The sequence below is a fragment of the Tachypleus tridentatus genome, chromosome 3 (assembly GCF_004210375.1).
Source record: "Tachypleus tridentatus isolate NWPU-2018 chromosome 3, ASM421037v1, whole genome shotgun sequence".
Taxonomy (NCBI): domain Eukaryota; kingdom Metazoa; phylum Arthropoda; class Merostomata; order Xiphosura; family Limulidae; genus Tachypleus; species Tachypleus tridentatus.
In genome coordinates this window covers 72,402,904-72,428,326 of record NC_134827.1, presented here as the reverse complement: position 1 = coordinate 72,428,326, position 25,423 = coordinate 72,402,904, and the positions used below count along the sequence as shown (strand labels likewise).

The following is a 25,423-nucleotide window of genomic DNA, read 5'->3' as shown; positions in this document are numbered from 1 at the left end:
CCAGCAGAAATCCCTACTTTAAGTTTTTTGTTACAGCTGTGATACCTCCTGACTCACTAACACACAGTAAAATATGTAACCAGATCTCTGTGTTACCTCCTGACTCAGTAACACACAGTAAAATATGTAACCAGATCTCTGTGTTACCTCCTGACTCAGTAACACACATTAAAATAAGCAACCAAATTTATGTGATACCTCCTGACTCAGTAACACTAACACACATTAAAATAAGAATCTAAATCTATGTGATATCTCCTGACCCACTAACACACATTAAAATAAGAAACCAAATCTCTGTATAACTCCTGTTGAACTAACACTTAAAATAAATAACCAAATCTATCTGATACCTGCTGACTCACTAACACACTTTAAAATAAGTAAAAAATATGTGATAACTCATGACTCACTAACACACATTTAAATAAGTAACCAAATTTATGTGATAACTCCTGACTAGCACACATTGAAATATGTAACCAAATCTATGTGACACCTCCTGACTCACTAACACACATTAAGTACACAAACCTCTGTGATACCTCCTGATGAATTAACACTTTAAATAACTAACAAAATATATCCAATACCTAATGACTCATTAACACACATTAAAATAAGTGAGCAAGTATCTGGGATACATGGTGACTCACTAACACAGTTTAAAATAAGTAAACAAATTTTTGTGATATCTGCTGACTCAGTAATACACTAAAGTAAGTAACTAAAGCAATGTGATACTTGCTAACTCACTAACATACTTTAAAATAAGTAACCAAATCTCTGTGACACCTTCTTATGAACTAACACTTAAAATAAGTAACAAATCTCTCTGATACCTGCTGATGCATTAACACACTTTAAAATAAATAACCAAATCTCTGTGATACCTATTTATTCACTAAAACACAACCTTTGGTGATGTTACAAAAACAAGTTGGCTGGAATAAATTAATATTGTCTTTATCTTGAATTGTGCTGAAACATATATTTTTTACTTTTAATAAATAGAAGCACAATGCGATTGAAAAGAAATCTAATATATATAAAAGCAATGTTTGTCTTTAAGTGACACTTCTTTTTTATGGTAGTGCTTAATAATATATAATATTACTTGGTAACAAACCTGTGTCATGATACTGTTGTTAGACCAATAGTTGTGTGTATTTTGAATGTAATTATATATGTTGATTAAGAAACACTAAAGCATTCCATAATAGTTAATAAAACATTTCTATAATATCTCATATCATGCTTCTATTGCTAAGCAACATAAGTCATTGTTGGAATACAGTATTACAAAAGACAAAATTTCCTGAGTGCTCACATTACTTAGAAATCCAAACATATTTGCCAACAGTGAATTGTATTCAATTGCCTTTGCTTAAAACCAAACTCAATTTAATTTGTGTTAGTGAAATAATGTATGGTATGGTAAAGGATAGATAGTTGCATTTGGACCACTGGACAACCACATTTCTATATGCTGTGATTCTAAGCATTTAATTGACTGCAGTTTTGTTTTATCCATCACTACTTTTTTGGAAAATTACCAATGAATTTTTTTAAAATGAGCATCTGCAAGTTAGGATATAAAACTTGCTAAATAACCAATGAATGTCTAAACACTGTTTCATAAACTGTTTTCTTATTGTATAGTCTATTCTAAGTAACCAGACAAGTTGTAATTAATTTGCTATATATGGCATTTCTTTTATTGATATTTACAGATCGAATTGAAATTGTAGTTTGTGATGTTAACGACAATAATCCATATTTTGTGAATAATGACACCGACGATGGATACTTGGCATTTGTGTGGGAAGAAAGTCCAGGCCTGGCATGGCCAAGCGCGTAAGGCGTGCACTTCTCAATCCGAGGGTCGCGGGTTCGCGCCCGCGTCGCTCTAAACATGCTCACCCTCTCAGCCGTGGGGGCGTTATAATGTGACGGTCAATCCCACTATTCGTTGGTAAAATAGTAGCCCAAGAGTTGGCGGTGGGTGGTGATGACTAGCTGCCTTCCCTCTAGTCTTACACTGCTAAATTAGGGACGGCTAGCACAGATAGCCCTCGAGTAGCTTTGTGCGAAATTTCAAAAACAAAAAAAAACAAACAAGAAAGTCCAAAAAACCAGACGCTAAAAAATATAGTTCCCAGGGATGATGATGAGGACAATGAAATAACATATAGTCTCAATGAAAATGAAAGGTTAAATCAAGAATTGTTTGTTTTGGGAGAAAAAAGTGGTAAGAGTACAGAGAATTACATTTTATACAAACTTAACTGAAATTTTAAAGTGATTATATAACTTAATGTGGATATGAAAGTGTTAATACAAGAGGAATAATATTAAGACAATCTATTATTGCATATGGTAGTACTTAATAGTAGCAATTAACAAGGAAGAAAATGAAGGCTAAGAACAGAATTTTCCAAAACCAATCTTATAAAAATCTTTCCCACAAAAGTCTGCTATGATACATATACACAAGAAAAACACTTTGACTTGCTTTGAGAAAAGGTTTAAAATCGTTTCTTTAAAGTTCTTCAAACTTTCTGAAATAACGATCATTTCAGATCTCTAAAGCACAAGCAAATAAATAACTTGGTCCAATATTGTCACACTGTACTTGGTTCAATGGTTGGCTTTCATTTTTTGCCTTTCCAATAAACGTCGATATACCTATACAGGTATAAGATAAATAGTAAACATATCATTCACATACTTGAATATCTCTCAAACCAAATGGATGTTGCTACATAGTGATGGATAGATACATGATAATTTCTAAAGGTAAAGTATAGAGTTTATACAGGTATAACATTAAACATAAAAAAACAAAAGTATTAGACATTTTACAAAAATTAATGAACAAGACATAAACGTGGTGTCACAAAATTATGAAATTGAATTCCTGCTTTGGCAGCTTTATACACTTATCTGTAGGCTAAAGGATTGAATTTTATAAATTTATTAATGTGGTATTCTTGTTTCATTACTTTTTGTTACAAGATCCTCACTCCCTTTTAAAATTTGTAATTTTTTAATACTATTGTACAAAAATAACTACATGTTTTAAATTGATTATATCAATTACTAAGAGAAAGAAAACGATGTAAGCAAAGGAACCATATAAAGACACTGTATAATAGTACAGGTTGGTTATTTCATTTATTGAGGGTAAACATAGTAAAAGAAAGGCACTTTATTAAAACCTGGTGATTCTGGTTCAGACAGCAAATAAATACTTTACCATGACCTGTAGTGAATTTTACAATCAATTGTCACATTTAAAAACTCGATATTTTACCATTATTTAGAACAATCTTTACATAGAATTATCAGGTTTAGAACTCGATATTTCATCATTATCTACAGCAGCCGTTATACAGAATTATCACGTTTAGAACTTTATATTTCACCATTATCTACAATATTTAAACCCTTATTTAAAATTATCACATTTAGAACTCAATATTTCACCATTATTTACAGCAATCTTTACAAAAATATTATCACATTTAGAAATCAAAACTTTAGAATTATTTACATCAATCACATATAATTATCATATTTGGAATTTATTACTTCACCATTATCTACAGTTGAAAGTATACAAGTTAACAATAAACACAAGTAGTAATATGTCAATAGAAATTGTATATTATAATTTCTTGTCAGGCACATTGGGCTTATATATTAATAGTATAAAATACAAAATCAAACATTTTTTGATCAAATGAAAAGTAAAATATTATTAGTTACAGATAACTACCGTCAATAACACATTTCCCATCATCCGTATACAACAGAGGTTGGAAGTCTTACATCAGTAAAAATGGGTGGTTTATTTCTACTACAAGGTTATTTTTATATCTAACTGTTGCGATGTTTTCCTCATTTGGTAATGTTTCCAGAAAAGAGTGGAGGCTGGGAGTCTTGAAACTGTAGAGGTTACTTCTACAAGACATTTCTTCATGTAGTATTGGTTGGTGGGTCTGCCCTCCCACAGCTTGCTGCAGATAGCAAAAGGCAGTAGGAATTGAGATGTTGTGGGTTTAAGCACTCAACTCCTAAACTATAAGCTGTTTTCCGTGGCTGCTAACAACTATTACCACACACATTTTTTATTATTACTTAGTGATAATGTTGGATGGATATCCCCAATGTGTTTTAGCAACTATTACCACAAACATTTTTCATTACAACTTAATGGTAATGCAAGTAACTTTTTAAAATCTCATTGTGAATATTTTGATTTGCATTCCTTTTACTACTGTTATTTAGTGCTGATTTTATTACTTATTTACAATTCATAGTATGAAACTTTGTGGAATGGACGGCAACTGCATGTTGTGGAGACACAAACGTAGAGGACGACGCTTCCAAAGTCTTCCGCCTTTCGTGTTCAAGTCAGTGTGTGTGCAAACACAAACGAACCTGGCAGGGGTTTAGTTAAGAGCGAGAGAAGTCTGAAGAATTCTCTCCTCAACAGGGGTGGTCAGGAACGTTGTGGTTCCTCTTTTTCCCCTCACATAAAAGATTATTTAATTTTGCCTGTATTTTACTTTTACTTGTTTAAGGTGATGCAGTGCAGTGGGGCATTATAAAATTGACGAGTGAGAAAGGAGGAAGCGAGACAAAGGTGGAACAGAAGAAGTGAGCCATGCCGGAGCCCGAAAAGTAGATATCAACTAAAAATGACCCGATTCAGGGCTGGGCAATAGTGTTGCCTTGGCTGGGATCTAAAAATCCTGTGCCGGATCTGAAAGAAAATACACGTAAATATAAACATGTATTTTGTTGAATGATTTGTATAGTTTACAGGTGTGTATGATGGTAGTCTGTTTGCTGTTTTTAATATTTTATTTTGTTGTATTTGGATCTTCTGTAGTGTGTTAGACATTATATGTGACTTGACATCCATATTCTATTAACGGACGGATGTAAGCCTTGTATATTTGAATGATGGTTTCTGGTGAGCAGTTTGAATGTTTGCTAGATATGGTCATCAAATGTGAAATGCGTTTTTAATGGATAAGTGTATGTTGTTAACATGTTTTTTCCATGTTAATCTTGAGTCGAAAGTGATACCAAAGAATGTGATGTGCTTGCTTATGTTAGTAGGCGTATTGCCGAGTGAGATGTTTACTTTTTCCAGAGTTTTTGTGTGTCTTTTGAATTTCCTATAAAAAGTGATTGCTAGAGTTTTTGTTGGATTTAAAACCACGCTCCACTTGTTGTTCCTGCTCGAGACAGTATTTAGTGTTTCCTGAACGTGAGACATGGCCATTATTTTTATTAATGTAAAGGAGACAGGACGGATTCTTGGGACACTCCTGCTGTTATATTGATAAGGTTTTATTGACTTTTACTTGAGCTGTTCTATCTGTTAAGAAGTTTGATATCCAATTGATAATAGTTTGATTAACATGGAAAAAACATGTTAATAACATACACTTATCCATTAAAAACGCATTTCACATTTGATGACCATATCTAGCAAACATTCAAACTGCTCCCCAGAAACCATCATCCAAATATACAAGGCTTACATCCTTCCGTTAATAGAATATGGATGTCAAGTCACATATAATGTCTAACACACTACAGAAGATCCAAATACAACAAAATAAAATATTAAGAGCAGCAAACAGACTACCATCATACACACCCGTAAACTATGTACACAAAATCAGTAACCTACCAACCCTTAGAAACAGGCTCACAGAAATATCACACAAATATTAGTTAAAAGCAGAATATAGAAATCAACTAACTGCATCATTATTTAAATTATCCAGTGCATCTACAAAATACATTTTACCATATAACATGCACCCTTGTGCAAATTAATTGAAATAAGACGGAAAATTACGATTTTTTTTCAATTTTTTGCGTTTTATTTCTGAGAATCCAAAAATTACTTACAAATTAATACATGATATGACTGCCTTTACTTTTAAAAAGATCATTAATCCGCTTTGGCATCGAGTCCACGAGTTGACTGCAATCTTTACTAATTTTTGGATCGCGGTACCACACCTAAGTTATGGCCTCAATTAGCTTATCTGTCGTAGTACAGTTTTTTTCCCGAAGTCTTTCTTTACAAATCGCCCAGAGATTTTCAATAGGATTTACTTTCGGAGAGTTTCCAGGCCAGTCCAGCACCTTTATTCGCGTTGTAGTCATAAAATTCTTCACAAGTTTCGATGTGTGACACGGAGCCAGATCTTGCTGAAAAATGCCAGATCCATCTGGAAATCTCTTTTCCAATTCTGGAACGACTCTTCTTTGCAAAACTTCGATTTACTGTGGTCCTCTACGATATTATACCTTCTACGATATGTAAGCCTCCGACGTCATAGTAGCTGAAAAGGCTCCAAAACATCTTCTTTAAGGGATGTTTTACGAACTGATTGATGTGAGAGTGATGTGACTGATGTGAGTTTCTCACCTGGAGATCTGCAAACATGCAGTCTTCTTTGACCCTGTACGAAGAAATGAATCTCGTCACTGAATAACACCTTCCTTCATTGTTTTTGCGTCCAATACTTGCATTTCAGACCCCATTGATACCGTTTTTTCTTCATTGAGTTGGTAAGAAGTTGTTTTTTGACTGGTCTCCTTGCCCTTCTAACGCAATTTCGAATGACATAATATTCCTCAACATTTCGGCATATATCCCAAAAATAGATTGATCGTACTGCAAAACACAGCTAATGACGCCATCTGTGTGAAAAAATGACTATTAAAGAAAATCAGCGGGGTCCAGCGAGCCTACACCGGCCGCCATGCTGAAAATATTGTAAAATGACCATTTGTTTCAATTAATTTGCACAAGGGTGTATTTCTACAATCACAAATCACTCAATAAAATACATAATCACAGATAAGTTGAATACATGTTTATATTTACGTGTATTTCCTTTCAGATTCGGCACAGGACAGGTAAAACTTTCGGCGCCTGTCCTGTGAAAGTGGGCTTTCTCGGGGCACTCCTGTTTCCCCCCACATCCAAATCTCAGGCATTGGATCTTTAGATCCCAGCCAAGGCAACACTTTTGCTCAGCCCTGAATCTAGTCGTTTTAAGTTGATATCTGCTTTTCGGGCTCCGGCATGGCTCACTTCTTCTGTTCCACCTTTGTCTCGCTTCCTCCTTTCTCACCCGTCAATTTTATAATGCCCCACTGCACTGCATCACCTTAAACAAGTAAAAGTAAAATACAGGCAAAATTAAATAATCTTTTATGTGAGGGGACGAAGAGGAACCACAAAGTTCCTGACTGCCCATGTTGGGGAGAAAATTGAACACGAAAGGCGGAAGACTTTTGAAATGTCATCCTCTATACTTATGTCTCCACAACAGGTTGTTGCTGTCCATTCTACAAAGTTTTATCATGAATACTCTGCCTAAAATTTATTAAATAATAATTTATAGTACTTGAACTCTGTGTCATAAAACTTGATGTTATTCTATGCTGATGAAAAGCAAGTGTTTTTTATATAACTAGGGGATCTCACAATAATTAAGAAAGTAGATTACGAAGAACACCAATGGCTCAATTTCACTGTGACTGCAACAGACAGTGGAAATCCTAACCATTCATCTAATACGTTTGTCTTTCTGGAGGTTGGAGATGTAAATGATAATGATCCAGTGTTTCTTAATGAATCCTACAAAGTTGAAATTTTAGAAGAAGGGATGAATTATTTACTTTTATTAACAGTTAAAGCAACTGACAAAGATTCCAACACCTATGGCATGTATGGTTTGGTCAACTACAGGTTACAAAGAGGTATCACCTATACCAAATTTTCTGTTGGTAAAGAAAATATAAGTTGACAGATTACTATGTATAATTCATCATGTATTTGCTTATTGTCTTTTATTTTGATGTCCTTACCAGGTAAATCTGTTTCAAAGTAGCCTACTTATTGAACACAGTAAGTTGTATTGTCAGAAACTCTTCAATCTTGTGTTAATTTTATCATATTTCTAAAAATAATGTGAAAATTGAAGATATCAAAGTTCAACAGTTTTTGTGCTGCATTTATATTTTAGTATTTTTAAAATCTGTTCTTATATGAAATTCTTTTCAATAGTCTCAGTGGTAATGTAAATTAACTGATCTGAATGGTTTTATCATCAAATTTTGAGAAAATTATTTTCAGTCTTGCACTTGTGAGTTATTTAGGCTTATATTTTATACAAGATGTTTTAATTAAATATCTTAACTTGACGAAATGATTAGTTCCAATGTACCAAAATGTATTTAAAATACACATAATACACTTCGATTGGGAGATAGTGTTGATAGAATGTCTTTATTTCAAATACAAATTTTTAGTTTCTAGTTCCTTCTCTTGTCCAGATTGAGATTTCATTACAACAGTGGCTACTGAAGATTCCCTTTTGCTTAACTTATGTAAATCAAGCTTCTGAAATTGTAGATTTCTAAAGTTGCCCTATGGTTTCATGTACCCCTTAATTATTCACCTTTCAATCCATAATCAAGCTGTTTAAGACTGTTGCACAATATCCTAAAATGAGTTTATAAGTTAATGTTCTTTATTTTCTAGGGTTCAATCTTGAACATAGATCGTCTAGATCGTAAAGTACAAGAAACATACGAGTTTGTCGTGGAAGCTTTTGACACTCCAGATGATCCCACAAAGAGTAGGAAGGCTACTACTCCAGTATGTTGATTCTTAAAGTATTCTAAACTTGCACACAATCCAACATACAAATCAATTGTAATTCCATTTGCAGATGTTCAAAACCAATAACACTTTCATTGTTCAATACAAATGCTGGACCTCACTTGATCAAAGTATTGCATATCACTAATGATAAAAGTAAAATTATGACTGATTTAATTAAAAACTAGGTCTTCAAAACAAAAATAATGTCATCTTCCCTTAAAACCAATCTACTGGTAAACTATAGTTTTAATAATTTAATTTGGATTTTTGTTTGATAGCAGAATCTTGTTATGATGCAATATATAGAAGTTCCATACAATTAAGGCTTTGGTATCAAAATATAATCTTCATGTAAAAAGTAGAAAACAAGTAATGATATAAAATGATAGAATAAATCAGTTAGTTAATTAGTCAAACCTTAGTTACTGAGATTGAATACAATGTTAGTTAGGGAGTTACACAGAATAGCTCATAGCTTTTTAATTGTCTGCTTGTTATTGATTTATTACTGAGAAAATTATGACAGCAAGTGTATATGTAAGTTAGACATACATTAGTTTTGGAATTTCTGTTGAAAGTTTGTTAGTAAAGTTAAGTCTATCAGTGAACAAAGCCTTTATTTAATGTTATTGAATAAAATACATTTTGGCAAAGTTAGAAGAAAACAACATTATTTTGGCCAACATTTTGATGTTATGGCTTCATAAAGTTTATTAGTACATTTTTATTTTACTAGATCTTATAAATCTGTGTTGGCAAAGGTTTGGTTGAAACAAGAAGAGTTTTAAGTAATTGGTTAATACAGCCTAGTTATGTGAATACAGTGTTGTAAATATTATTATGATTATATAAAAATAATTCAAGTAAGTATTGTGAAAACTCCATCCTTTTTAATGTTATTATAATTACATGAAATTAGCCTAATTATTCAAATTTTGTGGGAATCCAGTCTTTATTATGTTTTAATTGTTTTGAAACTATTCTAATATGTATGTACTCTATGGATCTAGAACCTGTAATGTTATAGTTATATGAAAATAGGTTTCCTGTGTTTATATTATGAAGACATATGTCTTCATCTTTTCTGTGTATATCTAATTTTCTTAAGTAAATTGTGTGCATCTTTCTTAATGTAAATATATATGTCAATTAAGATTTATATAAATATATATGTCCACATTTAATGCAGTATTGTAATTTGAATAAGCAGCACTTTTATTGGCTAAAACAGATATTTATGTTTCATTATCAAATGTTGTGTGAGAACTGAAATAAAACAACAATAAATTATTTTAAAGTTTGATGCATGAATACAGGATTTAGAAATTTAATAAAATGTCTAAACTTTTATAATGTTTAGTCAACTTTAATACATCAGAAACTATTTTCAGGTCAGTGTGACTCTTCTTGACATTAATGATAATGTTCCAGCATTTGAACTTTGAAAGGAAGATTGTGTTAAAGTCCCTGAAGATATGGAAGTTGGATCTGAAGTTGCAAAAGTTCAGGCAACAGATCCTGACAAGGGATGTAATGGCAATGTACAATACTTCTTTAATGAGAATGAGGAAGTTGAAAGTATGAAATTTACTATTCTGAATGTTCACTTTATTTATGTTAATACATCAGAGTACACCATGATAATTCATATACATTTAAAATCTTCCAGTATTATAAACTAATTGCTTTCATGTTTTTCATTATTTTCTGTGGTATGGGTTTAAAAAGTACATTAAAAACCATGCACCAGCCTAAATGCTTCAGTTGTTCATAGGTAATTAAATTAGACATACCCATAGAAAGGCTTTTAGTTCAATAAATTATTTTGTAAGCTATATTAATAATACTCTAATTTAAATTTTGGATAGATGGAGCTACAAAACTTAATGACAATCTTCAGATCAAAGTGTAATAAGAGAGGCTGGGAACATCTTTTAAGGTCTAAGGATGTAACATAAAGTGTTCTGGCATAATTGAAGCTAAATGAGATAGTTCTGAAGTATACAGAGATTTTTATTGAGAATTGAATTGTTTATAATGCTTTTCTCAAATATTTTGATCTATGTTTATCATCTGACTTTTTACAAGTAACTTATATTGTCAACATCATTTCTAAAGTAGAACCTAATCAATTTATAGCAGTATACAAGTGTTGAAACTTGTATTATTATATTATAACATTAAAGACAATTAACATGTTTATCTAGGCTGTCCTGTTTGTTAAACTAAAATAATTCCTTGAAAAAAACTAGTCGATATTATTCAAACATGTATAAGGTTTTCCTTAAATCCACCACATCTGAAGACTGTTTGTTCCAGAAGGTTATTTCTTCATTGCCAAATTTATACTTATGTAAGTTAATCTTAGATTTCTCATTAGTTAAAATAAAAACAAGGATCCATCATCACTATTAATTCCCTTAATTTTAAACATTTCAATCAGATTCTCTATAATTTTTTTCTCAAGAGCAAACAAGTCTAGAGACCTTAATCTATAATCATATGACAACCCAAATATTATCTTAGTAGTGCTTTCTGTCAGCTAATTGTACTTTTTAAGGTAAAGAACCAAAAACTAGACACAGTACTTCCAATGAGATCATGTGACCTATTCAATGACATTATAAACACTTTAGGTTTGCATTCAGTTTTTTTACAGGTACAACCTAAATTCCTGTTTGCCTTCCAACTAGCAACACCATTTTTTTTTGAATAGGTTAAGTAACTGATCAGTCAGAGTGCCTGTTTTATAACACTGTTCCCATCCATATTATACTTCTAATTCAAGGGTTGTTGACATTTGGAATGGATTTCCTTTGGATGTTGTGGAAGCAATAAATGTATGGGAGTTTATGAGAAAGCTTGGTAATTCTCTGAATGATAAGGACTGGCTTTAAGATTGTTTTTTAAATGTATTTATTGATAGTTTTAGTTTACTTTAGAAGGTGGAACAGCTGAGATGGACTAATGTTGTTTCAAAGCATTATATGCAAAAGGAAAAAGAGGTCCAAACATTAAGCCCTAAGATACCTTATTCACAGCATTAATCCAGTTTAACTGAACTCCATCTATAACAATCTTCTGCTTTCTTTCATCTAGAAATTCTTCTTTCCATTGAGCTAACTTATCCCCCACATCTTCAAATATAACTTTTTAAACAAATTTTTATGAATCACCCTGTCAATGCTTCATGAAAATCCACATCCACAATTGTAACCTTATCTACCAAAGTATGTGTACTGGACCTTGAATTATTTTAACCTGGTAATTTAAAGGAATCTGACAATAAAAAGACAATTCTGCAACAATTAGTTAAATAAAACATCTACAGTTGAAGTGCTTCAGAATAAGTCATGCTCTTAGAGGTTTTAATTTTGTATTGAATATTTTTCAAGTAGTTTCAACGTCCATGTAAGCCAGATGTCAAAATTTGATATACATCTTTAACTTGTACATCAAATATATACCTTAAGAATTATTCGGTAGCACTTGTGTTAATAAGCTTCTGTATAACATGGAATGACATCATATTCATTTTGATGGTTGGCACAGAAACTTGTTCAAATTAGTGTGAGTTGGTTATCTCCCTTCAACATATAGAATGATCATCGATGTATGTAGCTTAAGGTTTGTGAAATATCATACTCAGGCTTTAGTCTGTCTTAAACTTATTATGTTGTTTAGAACCTTATTTGGAAACTGAGACTACACATTTTGTATAAGCACATTGTTCTAAGATCTTTCACAAGTTTCAATAAAAATAACTCTAAAAAGAAGTTGAGAGTCATGCTAAACTGTTGCTTTATTAGGATATACAAAGTGTAAACAAGTAAATTATACGTGTATTACATCATAAAATGGAAGAAGTAATGAATTAGTATATCCATAAATGAAGTGTTAATTAGTCCTAATACACATAGCTATAGATTTACCACTGTGTATTTGTTTTAGTGCCTACGTTTGCGTATAATCGTGACATCTATTGTTGACTATGTATTGCGCAAATCCCGCCTGTTCTCAGAAAGTGTAGGACATTCGTGCTCGTAAGGATCAACACTGTATTAAATGTGTAATAATATACTTGTGATCGAGAGTATTGAGAGTAAGCAAACTTTGTGTAATTTGTATAAAAGCAATGTGCCAAAAGGACAGTTACGATGATCCATGCTCGGCCCTGAATTGGCCCGTTTGTGTATTGTTCATGTTTTTTATCTGGCCTTCTTCTCGTCGTCTCTCCTCGTCTCTTTTTGGAGGGGGTTTGCTTTGCCTTCGCTTTGTTGCTTGCCACGCCTACCAGACAAGCATTTACACGAATAAAATCACACTCATCAATCTGTCTATCCTTATTATCCATTCACTTAATTATTTTCCTAATTCCTACCACGTGCGGGGTTGAAGGAGGACTGTTTAGTCTTCGATCAACCCAGGGGACTAATGTTTCGCAAGAAACATTAATCTTATACCTAAACACCTGCCGTAATTGTGTGTGTGACAGTTACGATCAGTGTGCTGTAGGCCTAGAAACCTATAATTGTTATTAACGTCTGTTAATTGGAAAACTACAGAACTTGACCAGAGAAGTTAGATTCGAATATTACAAACCATTTAACTCCAATGAATTACTTAGGACATTATTACTTCAACGAGAATATTAAATGTCACCTTCGGTAAGAAATTAGCTTTAACCGGCGTGAGGCCAAATGAACTAGGTAATTTAGAATTAATTTGCTTGGCGTATACTTGAATCGTCCATAACACATCCAGTTCTAGACAAGATATAATTCAGTGTTGTTTGTAAGTTTGTAAAACTGTTGTATATAAAACATCATTTATAATAACTATCAGTAATAATTGTTACTATAAGTTGCATTGTTTTTATGTTTGTACATTAAAGTATATTTGTGTCAAAAAAGGAAATAGTGCGTATCAATCTTGTTGGTAAATAACATAAATTTTTTACATATTAACCGTTAATTAACTACTAAATTAAAATTTCCTGTTATTTGAAGTGGTAATTTATGACTTACATAAAGTAGTAAATCGACTATTACAATGTACATTTATTTTCATTTCGCCCCCCGGTAGTACAGCGGTAACTCTACGCTAAAATCAGGGGTTCGATTCCCTTTGGTAGGCTCAGCAGATGGCCCAATGTGGCTTTGATATAACAAAACACACACAAATACATATTTTCATTTCCTTTAGAACTCTTCCAAATTGACCGTGCTACAGGAGTGATTACTGTTAAAAGTAGTTTATTGCAATACCACAAAGAATTCCGTATATCTGTGAGAGCGGAAGACAAAGGAAGCCCACCTCTATACAAAAACCAAATGTTCTGTATTTGTGTTGAAGATGTGAATTTAAACTATCCCAAGTTCATAAAGGCTGAAGAAACAGAAATGGTTTATATCCAAGAGGTAAAGAAATTGAACCACATATTTTTTAATGTATATTACTTTTAAATGTTTCTGATTGTTTGTGTTAAAAACCTGCTTTTCTATGATGATATCAAATAAAGACTTGTTGATTTTGTTACTTGATTTATTTAAAATTTAGTTATTTTTCTTTTTATCATCTACAAAAAAGAAAGAAAGGCCTTAAAGAAAGTTATAAATTAGAAAAAGTAATAAATTTAAAGTGAACAAGCATTATTAGCATATGGTCCTGTCTGTTATTTGGACCACCAAATTTATTTTATTTTTTTTACCTATTTAAAACACCTAATTTAGGTTCCTTTTTACTCTCTGAATTATCAAATGTAATTGAATTGGTTTATTTTTGTAGTTGAACCAACAACCTCAATTCATTCTTTTCCTGTATTGAAACTATCAATCTTGGTTCTTTTTCCTGCATTTGAACTACGAAGTTTGATTTTTTTCTTATATTTGAACTATCATTCTTGGTTCTTTTCTTGTATTTAAACTATCAGTCTTGGTTCTTTTCCTATTTGCCACATGATGTCTATGATTCATGCAGTGCACAAGTGAGATTTTGAACTTACACTAATTTCTAAACCTTTTTTGTCTTTTCTTTCATTTTGAATATACATTTTTCTGTTTATAAACTGTCATGAAGTATGGTAGTACTTGATAGTAGAGATCAACAAGGAAAACAATGGTGGCCAAAAAAAACAAACTATTTCCCCAAGACTGTCTTATAAAAACTTTTTTTTTTAGAAGAAACCTACTGGGATACATAGATATGACTAAAACAACATTGTATCTTTTTTTTTATTCACAAAAGGTAAAAAATTGCTCATAAGCTCTTAAAAGTTTCTCAGAAATGTTTTACACACATACACATAATACACACAATATAAATACTAGAAGTATCTTGCACATAATTAACAACCTTTTATTCCGAATGGATGGATAGATATATGACATTTTCTGAAGGTAAAATATTTAGTTTTGCAGGTATGACATAAAATATTCTTGTAAGCACAACATATTTTAGTACTTTGCTGATACAGTTTTTGTATTTTATGGTAATTCATTAAATATGTTTTACTGTAAATTAAAAGAAACAAACTAGACACAAATGAATACAAACCATATAACCTGAGTGCTTTTGAAAGCCAGTTCGCCCCTCAAGAAGAAAGATCCATCTTTTAAAAGCACTGAGGTTATAGGGTGTTTATTCGTTTCATTAAAAATAATTAGAATATTATTACAAATAATGTTTTTTGTTAGTAGGAAGAATGAATAAATGAATTGCTACTTCTAATTGTCAAAAATTTTGGAAAAGTCATTGATACATGTGTGTATATATAATAATAGGTAGGGTGATATTCCTAGTAGTATTTTAGTATTGAATACATGATATAAAGTAAACGTTTACTGAGCTGTTGGGTGGCATGTAATATTGTTGTTGTAATTAACACTCCTGTGAATGAGATTCAAGGTTATTATTTTACATACGCATATTGTTTGATTGCACAATGAGGTTCAAATGTTTTCATAATTAAAATTATTTTGAGAGATGCACCTTACTTTTGTATTAATGAATACTGTGTTTATCAATAGTAAAGAAAATTAGTTTATTTAGTTGTTACTTATACCTAGTAATCTCTGCCCATCAGTTTGGATGACAGAATTTCAGTAAAACTTTCTATTTTTTAAAAAATATAAACATTATAAAAATTGTTAAAAATACTTTGTTTGTTAGAAGAAATCCAAGGTTATTATTTTGTTAAAAATACTTTGGGAAAAGAGGTTCAGGCCACTCGTAAAAATGCTTAGAGATTTAAAACTTGTATTATGCTATGTTATGAGAGATTCGAATTACTTTTAGTGTTTAAAAAAACCTCTGGTGGTTGAATGATATTCAGTGTATTAATACTGAGGTAAATACCATATTTGTAGGAAGACACTCCAAAGGAAAATGTGATAAAAGTAATGGCCAAAGATAATGACTCATCTCTTACTGAAAATTCAAAGATTAAATATGAAATTTGTTCCGAGTGTGAGGATGGAGAAATAAGCTCAAAAACTTTTTTCAGTCAATGAGAATACTGGTGAAATATCTGTAAAAGTTAAACTGAAGAAAAGTGAAAAACCTGAATATTTGGTAAGTTGAGCTTTGTATTAGAGATATTTGTTTGATGTGTCATGAAACAAGTGAGATACATATTGGTATCACCTTAAATATAACTAGGAAAGTTTCAAGATCATTGTTAAAATATACATATTTTCTAAGTTTTGAAGTGTTTTAAATGTATGTATCATAGGAATGATAAACACTGTCTGTTAAAGTTAATTTTTAACTCTATTTTTTTAACTGCAAATGTCCTTCATTTCCCATACAAATGTCATCTGAATTGACTTACAATGAAAATAGAATTTTGTGATTTCAATAAAATAATCTTTTAATATTATTCAAATAATAAATTAACATCTTGATATTAATGTATACATTCCACATGCATTGACTGAAAACAACATAAGATCTGATTATTGAAAACACTTTCACTCTGTTATCTTGTTTAAATAAAGATATTTTGTTTGTGATTTTGGAGTGACATTAATATCCTAAGTGTTTATTTTTGAAAATTGAAAGTGATATTAAATTTATTGGTAACTGTTAATATCCAAACATAGGCTCAAACTGTGCAATGGGTAGAGTATTCAAGGCACGTGGGTAGAAATGTTCATTTTTTTATATAGAGTTGAACTGGATGTCAGCTAGAGTTTCTAAAATGTGGCTAGATGTTGTTTATGTTTTTAAGAAAGAACAAAGGTAATTTTTTTTCAGTTAAAGTAACATTTTTTTTTGTCAATGCATGGAACAATAACTTTTAAATTACAATGTTATAGTGATGTATAATAGTTTTCAAGAATAGTTTTGATAATGTGCCTAAAGTAACATGCTGTGAGTAATTTTAAGAATAAAGTCAAAAATTGATTTTATATTTAATCCAAAGAATTAATAATGTCAATTTTTGTGGAGCTATTTTCACAGTTATGTGAATGAATCTTTTGTGTTCTTTTCATAGGAAGTTTTATTCAACTAAAATGAGCTTCATGTTCATTTATCATTTTAGCTCACTATCAAAGCGTGCGACAAAGGAACCCCTCCCAAATGCACAGAGGAAGAAACAGATCACATGCATGCAAAAATTAAAATTATTGTTCGAAATAAAGATGACACTCTACCTCAATTTCATGGTAGAACTGTAAGTTGTATATTTTGTTATCACAATTAGCAATTTTTGGTGACATTTTTACATTTTGATACTTTTAATGATTACAATTATCAATGATTATCATGAAAGTTAAAAACAGTAGCTGTTTTCTTCAATTTTAGCTTTTTAATCTTTGCTAATATTTTATGATTTAATAAATTGTTTGTATATGAAAGCATTTTATTTTGTTATCATGTATGTAATGTTCTTTTGTATGGTGAGTAACTGGTTTGTTTACATTGTATACCTCACAGGGTTATCCATGTCTTAGTTACATACATATTGTTTATTATTTCAAATAAACTAATTGGTGTGTTTACATTGCATACCTCACAGAATTATCCATGTCTTAGTTACATATATATTGTTTATTACTTCTAATGATAAACCAACTTCTATGTTTGTCTTCACCCTTTGTGGCAGACTAATGATTTTTCTTCTTTACTTCTATTCTCTCTCTTTTTCTTGTCACTGTTTTTTAGTTTCTCTGATCCAGCTCTCAATGGTTAACTGTATCTATTGGTTATTTCATCAGGGATCTACCACAGGCCTTGAATTAACATTGTGTTTTCATCTCTACTGAAATGTGAAGATCACATTTTTCTGCCTTTATGGGATGATTGTCACTTAGTGCTAGTATGTTGTTTTCTCATTCAATGTTATGTTCTGATGTCTATGTTCAGTATATTTCTTTGCAGTGAAAGTCTTATATTTTAACCATAAACTTTGGAAATTCAAGAAATGTTGACATAGATGATTATGACAGTATTATTTTTCTAAAAGTTCTTGTTAGTGTTTTCTGTCCAGATTCAGCATTTTATCAGAAGTTTTTTGTATCACTATTTGGACAATTTAAATATTACCATAGGATTCCATGATTTGACTATGTGCTATGAATAATAAGTTTATTCTTATCCTTTATATTTCAATATTTTTATTTTTTATGAATGTAATGATATGAGGTACACTTTTGTAGCCAAAGGTTTTGTGAAGAGGAATTTATTATTTATTTAATTTTTTTCAATTTCATTTCTTTCCTCTCTCTACTTTCATTATTGAATGAAACATAATTAAGAAGCATCCATGGTGATGAGAAAACCAACTTGTAGAGAAAAATATATATGTAAAAACGGCTGGTATGGTTAGAGAAATCTGTATGTAGAAGAGTAAACAATGTTTGAACCTTCTTCAGCCATCAAAGAAGGCCTTTGGGTGTTCCCCTTGGGTCAATCAGCTGATCCACTTGGGCTAGAGTCAATCAAGTACCAGTGTTGAAAGTTCTCAACGGGTGTTGAGGACATTATGTCTGATGCTGGTGTTTGGGTATAGTGCTCACGAAACCCTGGTGTTGCTGCAATGTCCTTGCATGACATTGTAGTGCGTCCCCTTGTAGGGCTCCATGGTGGTTGGGGTCAGTGGGTACCGAAATTGTCCTTTTTCCTATGGATCCTCCTTCAAAAAATTTAAATAAAATAGTGAAAAAACAGTCAATAGGTAAATGACCACGTCTTGAAGACTGAGCAGCAATCTTCAACATCTGTAACACACATACATCATTTTCTTATATTACATTTTCTTTCAGAAAAACCTTTAGGGCAAAACCGTTTTTATTCAGAAGGGACTAGAGGGTCTTGCTGGCTCTCCGAAGTTCGTAAAGAAGCTCCGATCTGGAAACATATTGGTTGAAACATCCACAACCCAACACAGTAAACTTCTCTTGAATTCAAATGCATAGGGGATATACCTATTGAGGTTACTCCTCATGCTACCTTGAATTCATCACGAGGAGTCGTTGAGAGGGATTTGAAGAACGTCCCCGAGTCAGAGATTCTCGCTGTTTTCTCCACTCAAGGAGTTTCTGCAGTGAGGCTCATCTCCACATGCAAAAATGGAGTTACACTGCTGATGAATAACATTGTTTTCACTTTTACATCACCACATGCACCTGAAACCATCAAGGCAGGTTATCTAATTTGCAGGGTATGGCCGTACATTCCAAACCCTCTCCGATATTTTCAATGTCAGAGGTTTGGCTACTCTAAGACTGCATATCATGGTTCCTTGACATGTGTTCGTTGTGGTGGCAAGTACCACAATGCCTATGAGTGTGACACGGACCCACATTGTGTCAACTGCAATGATTCTCACCCTTCCTACTTTTGTTCTTGCCCAAAATGGTTGGAGGAAAAAGAGGTGCAGCGTTTGGAAACGACTCATAACATTAGTTATCCTGAGGCTTGGAAATTGCTGTCCACCACTCCATCTCGGACATATGCTGCTGCACTTCATTCCACAAATACAGTGGGAGTGCAGACAGATCTCTCTGTACCTCAAAGAGAATCGTTTTCAAAACAAATGAAAAGCCTTTTGACTTCCATGGTTAAAAAGGTTCATGAATCGACTTCCACACCCACCTCTGTTCCTCCCATACATTCCAACAAACCTCAAGATCCACATCCTTCACTTTCAAATACAGGCATTTCTTCTGATACATCTTTTTTGCCCACCCCAAGATGCAAAACTATCATTTGTTCGTGTCCTCAGTCACTGGAATTCCCTTCCAATAACGAAGACCTATCCAATCGACCCAGAACAGGATCCATGGAGGTCGATATATTTCCTCCAACTAAGGACAATAAGGAAAAAGGATGTGGTCGTAAACAGAAGGATTCTCCAGCCACTTCGCTTACCCATCGTTAAAAATGGCCACCTTGATACAATGGAACTGTCAAGGTTTACGTTCTAATCTGGATGATATCAAAACACTGATTGCTTCCTACCATCCTGTATGTTTTTCCTTACAAGAAACATTTCTAAAATCTGCTGATACAGTCACCACTCAGCGGTTTTCTCTGTACAGAAATGACAGGCTGTGTGATGGACGAGTACATGGAGGAGTGGCACTATCGGTTGATCAGCATGTGCCCACCCTGTCTTTATCTCTCAACACACCCTTGGAGACTGTAGCCATCTGTGTTTCCTTGGGTAATACCATCACTGTTTGTTCTCTCTACCTGTCCCCTGGAGAGACATATGATCAATCAGACCTTGATGCTCTTGTTGAACAGTTGCTGTCTCCTTTTCTAATCCTGGGGGACTTTAATGGACATCATCCCCTCTGGGGAAGTGCTGTTATTGATAAAAGGGATCACTCTGTAGAATGTATGCTCTCTGATTACAATCTTTCTCTTTTCAATACTGGTTCTTTCACTTATTTTCATGCACCTAGTCAGTCCTTTACTGCTATTGATCTCTCGATTTGCTCCCCTTTATTATTCTCCCATTTTGTATGGAGGGTTGACAATAATCCACTAGGCAGTGATCATTTTCCTATACTTTTGAGAGAGAGTGGCCATGGTTGATGCCACCTTGCCTACGTGCCCCGGTGAAAGCTGGATCAGGCAGACTGGTTCACTTTCACTGCTCTCACAGAACTTGATCCTGCCATCGTGAATCAGCCATTAATAGACGACTGTGTGGCAGCAGTAACTGACTGTATTATACAAGCAGCTGCTTAGTGTATTCCTAAAACCTTGGCACGTTTTCCATGAAATCCTCGTCCATGGTGGAATCCTGCTTGCCACTTGTCATGGAAGGCTCAAAAATGGGCCTGGGATACTTTTCGTAGATATCCCACACTTTCGACCCGCAATGCTTTCCAATGGGCCTGTGCATATGTTAGGTGGGTAAGACGTCAAAGCCAGAAGGAATCTTGGATTAAGTTCACAACTTGCATATCTTCTACCACCAGTTCCAAGGTCATATGGGACAGGATTCGAAAGGTTAGTGGGCACTACAATTCTGTCCCCCTCTACATCTTACTCTCTGATGGCCAAGAGGTAGCTGATGTCCGGAGCATTGCTGATACTCTAGGTGAAAGCTTTTGCCAGGTATCTAGCACTTCTGCTTGTTCCTTCACCTTCATGGCCATCAAGACTCGGGCAGAGCGCTCACCTCTTTCCTTTCGAACTGACTGTGTCTTTGACTACAATTGTCCCTTTACACTGGTGGAACTGAAAATGGCCCTTCATCGGTCTGGCAGTACATCTGCTAGACCTGGTGATGTACACTATGACATGCTGTGCTATCTCTCTCCAGCTTCTCTTGATATTCTTCTAATTGTCTCCAATTGGATCTGGCAGCAGAATGTTTTTCCTGATGTCTGGCACCAGGCTATTATCTTACCTTTCTCTAAGTTTGGGAAAGATCCCAAGATTCCTTCAAACTACCGTCCAATTGCTTTGACGAGCTGTCTCTGTAAGACCTTAGAGAGGCTGGTTAATGCTCGTCTTGTTTGGTTCCTGAAATCAAACAACCTCCTCTCGCCCACCCAGTGTGGGTTCCGACGACAGCGCTCCACCACGGACCACTTAATTCGACGTGAAACATCAATCAGAGAAGCCTTTCTCAAATGCCAACATCTTGTATCAATATTCTTTGATATTGAGAAGGTTTATGACACAACATGGAGGTATGGCATTTTCTGAGACCTCCATATATATATGGGTTACATGGCCATTTACCCATGTTTATTAAAATTTTTTAATGGACAGGAGATTCCATGTTCGTGTGGGTTCGACACTTTCCCGTTCTTTTGTACAGGAACTTGGGGTCCCTCAGGGCTGTGTTTTGAGTGTCACACTTTTCAGTATAAAGATAAATGCCATTCCTGAACAACTCCCTCTCACTGTTGCAAATGGGCTTTATGTCGACGACTTTCACATCTCATGTCGATCTTCGAACATGAGATATATTGAGCGGCAACTACAAACTGCCCTCAATCGTGTGCTGAAGTGGACTACGGCAAATGGCTTTAATCTTTCTCTCTCTAAAACCATTTGCATGCACTTTTGCCACCAAAGGGATATTCACCCTGATTCTGAACTCCGTATCGGTGAAGTTTCACTGCCAGTGGTCCCTGAGACCAAGTTCTTGGGGCTTATCTTTTACTGTAAGCTGACCTTTATACCACACTTAAAGCAGCTATGTGCCAAATGCACAAGAGCACTGAATATCCTTTGTGTCCTCTCTACTGCCAGTTGGGGAGCGGATTGATGTCCTATGATAAAGATATATCGTGCTCTTATTCGTTCAAAACTCGACTATGGATCAATAGTCTATGGCTCTGCCAGACCCTCGGCCTTAAAGATGCTGTACCCCATTCATCAACAAGGACTTCGACTCTGCACTGGGGCTTTCTGCACCTCTCCAGTTCAAAGCTTACATGTAGAATCTCATGACCTTCTCTGCACCTTCGCCATTTGCAACTGTCTTTACTATATTCTTCGAAACCTTGTTCCTTACTAAAGCATCCCATCTGGGGATGTGTTTTCTTTCCTCAGTGGGCCATACTTTTTCAAAACAGACGATCTGCCATTGCTCCTTTTGGCCTTTGCATCCAGGCACATTTGGATGAATTGTGTCTGTCCTTGGATAACATTGCAGAATACACCATGGTTTATTAAATAACAGCTCCCAAATGTGACCTTTCTTTTAGTCATCTGAATAAGGCAGATACTCCCAATTGGAAGTACCATCTTTTATTTACTGAACATCTTTCGAACAATCATTCCGTTCCAATTTATATGGATGGTTCCAAATCAGGTAATTCTGTGGGCTCTGCCATGGTTTGTTGCAGTTCGATGGTTGCGTTTTTGTTCACTGCTGAACTGTATGCCATATCTCTTGCTCTGGATCATATTGAAGCTCAGCAGTACTCCAACTGCACTATCTATACTGACTCGCTTAGTTCTCTACTGGCCCTGGAATCACTTCACATTGGCTCACACCCTGTTTTTGCTGATATTCAAAACCGACTGGTCCATTTCTCATTAACATCTACTTCTATCCAGTTTTTCTGGATATTAGGCCACGTTTGTATTCTCGGGAATGAGCTTGCAAACACGGCAGCTAAATCTATCTGCTCTAGCAGTATCATCACTGTGCCTATTCCATACATGGACTATGGTCTTTTATTCAAGGCTCGGCTCTGTGCCAGCTGGCAGTCTACTTGGAGTGAGCAACGCGACAACAAGCTTTTTCAAATAAAACCCTATATTGGGCTTTGGCCGTCTAGCTTCCCTAAGATTTGAAAGGAGGAAGTTGTTCTAACTAGACTACGCATTGGTCACAGTTTTTTAACTCATCGTTTTCTTTTATCTGGAACAGTTGCACCAGTGTGTAGTTTGTGTGACACTCAAATCACTGTAAGCCATATTTTACTTTCTTGCCATCGTTACGACTCTCAACGATGGCACTATTTTAAACATGTTTTCTCCCAGGGTTTGTCCATAACATTAGACAGTGTTATTGGTGATGGTGACACTGTCCACCTTGATAAAGTTTTTAGTTTTTTAATGGCCATTAAGCTTTTTAATCTCATTTAAGTGTTTGATATTTATTCATTACACATTTTTAATTGTCGTTCCCTTTTCAGTCTCAATTTCTCTAGTTCAATTTGAAATTGGAAAATGGGCAGAACATTAAATAACTCGACACCAGGATTGGAAAGGCCAATTTCAGGTGACTAATGCTGCTGTTTGAACTATCCTTTTGAAATACCCGTTAGTCTTCCTGGCAAGTTATTACAATTTTGCTGTATGTCTTTTAATACTTTTATTACTTTGCCTTTTAGTTCTGGCCATAATGACACATAACCTGGAACCAGGACTGGAAAGACCAACTTCAGATGACAGATGGTGGTTCTTGTACTTACCTGTTAGTCTTCCTGGCAGGTTATGATCATTACCATTCTGCTATAGGAAGCCCTTTACAACTTTGTAGACTGGATGCCAACATTGGTTTTATGCCATTTTCTGTTTTTAATTGCTGTTTTGTTTATACCTTTGTTTCCTTTTATGAATTTTACTACATTTACTTTCCTTTTACCTTTTTGCAGGACATTTGGCTAATTATTATTATGATTTTGCTATATGTCTTTTAACCCTTTTCTTATTTTACCTTTTAATAATGGCTGTTATGACACATAACCCGGAACCTGGATTGGAAAGGCCAACTTCAGGTGACTGACGGTGGTTCTTGTACTTACCTGTTAGTTTTCCTGGCGGGTTATGATCATTACCATTTTGCTAGAGAAAGTCCTTTACAACTTCTCTTATTCTGCCTTCTCTCTTAACATTGTAGACTAGGTGTCAACATTGATTTTATACTTTTTCTGTTTTTCAATGATGTTTTGTTTTACCTTCATTCCCTTTTATGTATTTTACTACATTTAATTTATTTTACCTTTTAATGGACGTTTGGTGCAGATAGCCTAGCTGCTTTGTGCCATAAAACACTAAATCAATCAATCAATCAACTCTACTCATATCAGCTGTTTTTACCTATATATAATTGAGAAGGAAAATAGGTACTTTTCAAGTTAATTCTTTTTACACAAATAGTGCCATGTGGCAGAGATACTATCATGTGACATAAATAGTACGTAGCAGAGGTAATATCAGGTGACATAAATAGTACCTTGTGGTAGAGGTAATATTGGATTAGATAAATAGTACTATGTAGCAGAGGTAATATCAGATGACATAAATAGTACCATGTGGCATAGGTAATATCAGATGACATAAACAGTGCTATGTGGTATATCATTGAAACACAATGTGTCTGGATTTTAACCACACTGAACCCACTCTATAGGTAAGAAGAAATAAATTGAAGTTAAGTCACAAGTCCCCATATTCCTAAGGTTGTTTGTAGCTGTTGTTTGAAACTGCGTACAAAATATACAATGGGCTATTTGTGCTCTGCCTATCATGAGTATCAAAACCTCAGTTCTAGTGTTGTTAGTCCACTGGGAGGCACTTCTCACCTTTAAAAAATGTTGCAGGGTAAACCAGTACTGATAGCATTGCTTCTCAGTGTAACAGGTTTTGGTATAGTTGTATTTGTATTATTTTTTGTGTTTCAGAATGTAGTTGCTTTTGAAGAAGAAACACTTGAAGGAAAAGTACTCATTCCAGAGGCTAAGTACCAAGAAGTACCATCTGTTATTTTATTATAAGTTA

General features: G+C 33.9%; 2 protein-coding genes across 9 annotated transcripts in view; both read left to right on the top strand.

The window, feature by feature from the left end:
• Positions 1–10,244, top strand: part of LOC143247155 (cadherin-86C-like) — a 28,836-nt gene extending 18,592 nt beyond the window's left edge. For both annotated transcript variants that reach the window (XM_076494790.1, XM_076494789.1), the window contains 3 exons: positions 7,522–7,806; positions 8,591–8,707; positions 10,105–10,244. In XM_076494790.1, the coding sequence (XP_076350905.1) occupies positions 7,522–7,806; positions 8,591–8,625 (320 nt within the window). In that variant the 3' untranslated portion in view covers positions 8,626–8,707; positions 10,105–10,244. The remainder of the gene's footprint in view (positions 1–7,521; positions 7,807–8,590; positions 8,708–10,104) is intronic.
• A 5,901-nt stretch (positions 10,245–16,145) lies between these two features.
• Positions 16,146–25,423, top strand: part of LOC143247154 (cadherin-AgCad1-like) — a 43,238-nt gene continuing 33,960 nt past the window's right edge. For 3 of the 7 annotated variants that reach the window (XM_076494784.1, XM_076494787.1, XM_076494786.1), the window contains exons 1-2: positions 17,255–17,390; positions 25,327–25,419. Coding sequence is in view for 1 of the 7 variants with exons in the window: in XM_076494783.1 (XP_076350898.1) it covers positions 17,322–17,390 (69 nt within the window). In the remaining 6 variants the exon portion in view is untranslated. The other 4 variants (XR_013026405.1, XM_076494783.1, XR_013026403.1 and 1 more) reach the window with 2 other exon arrangements.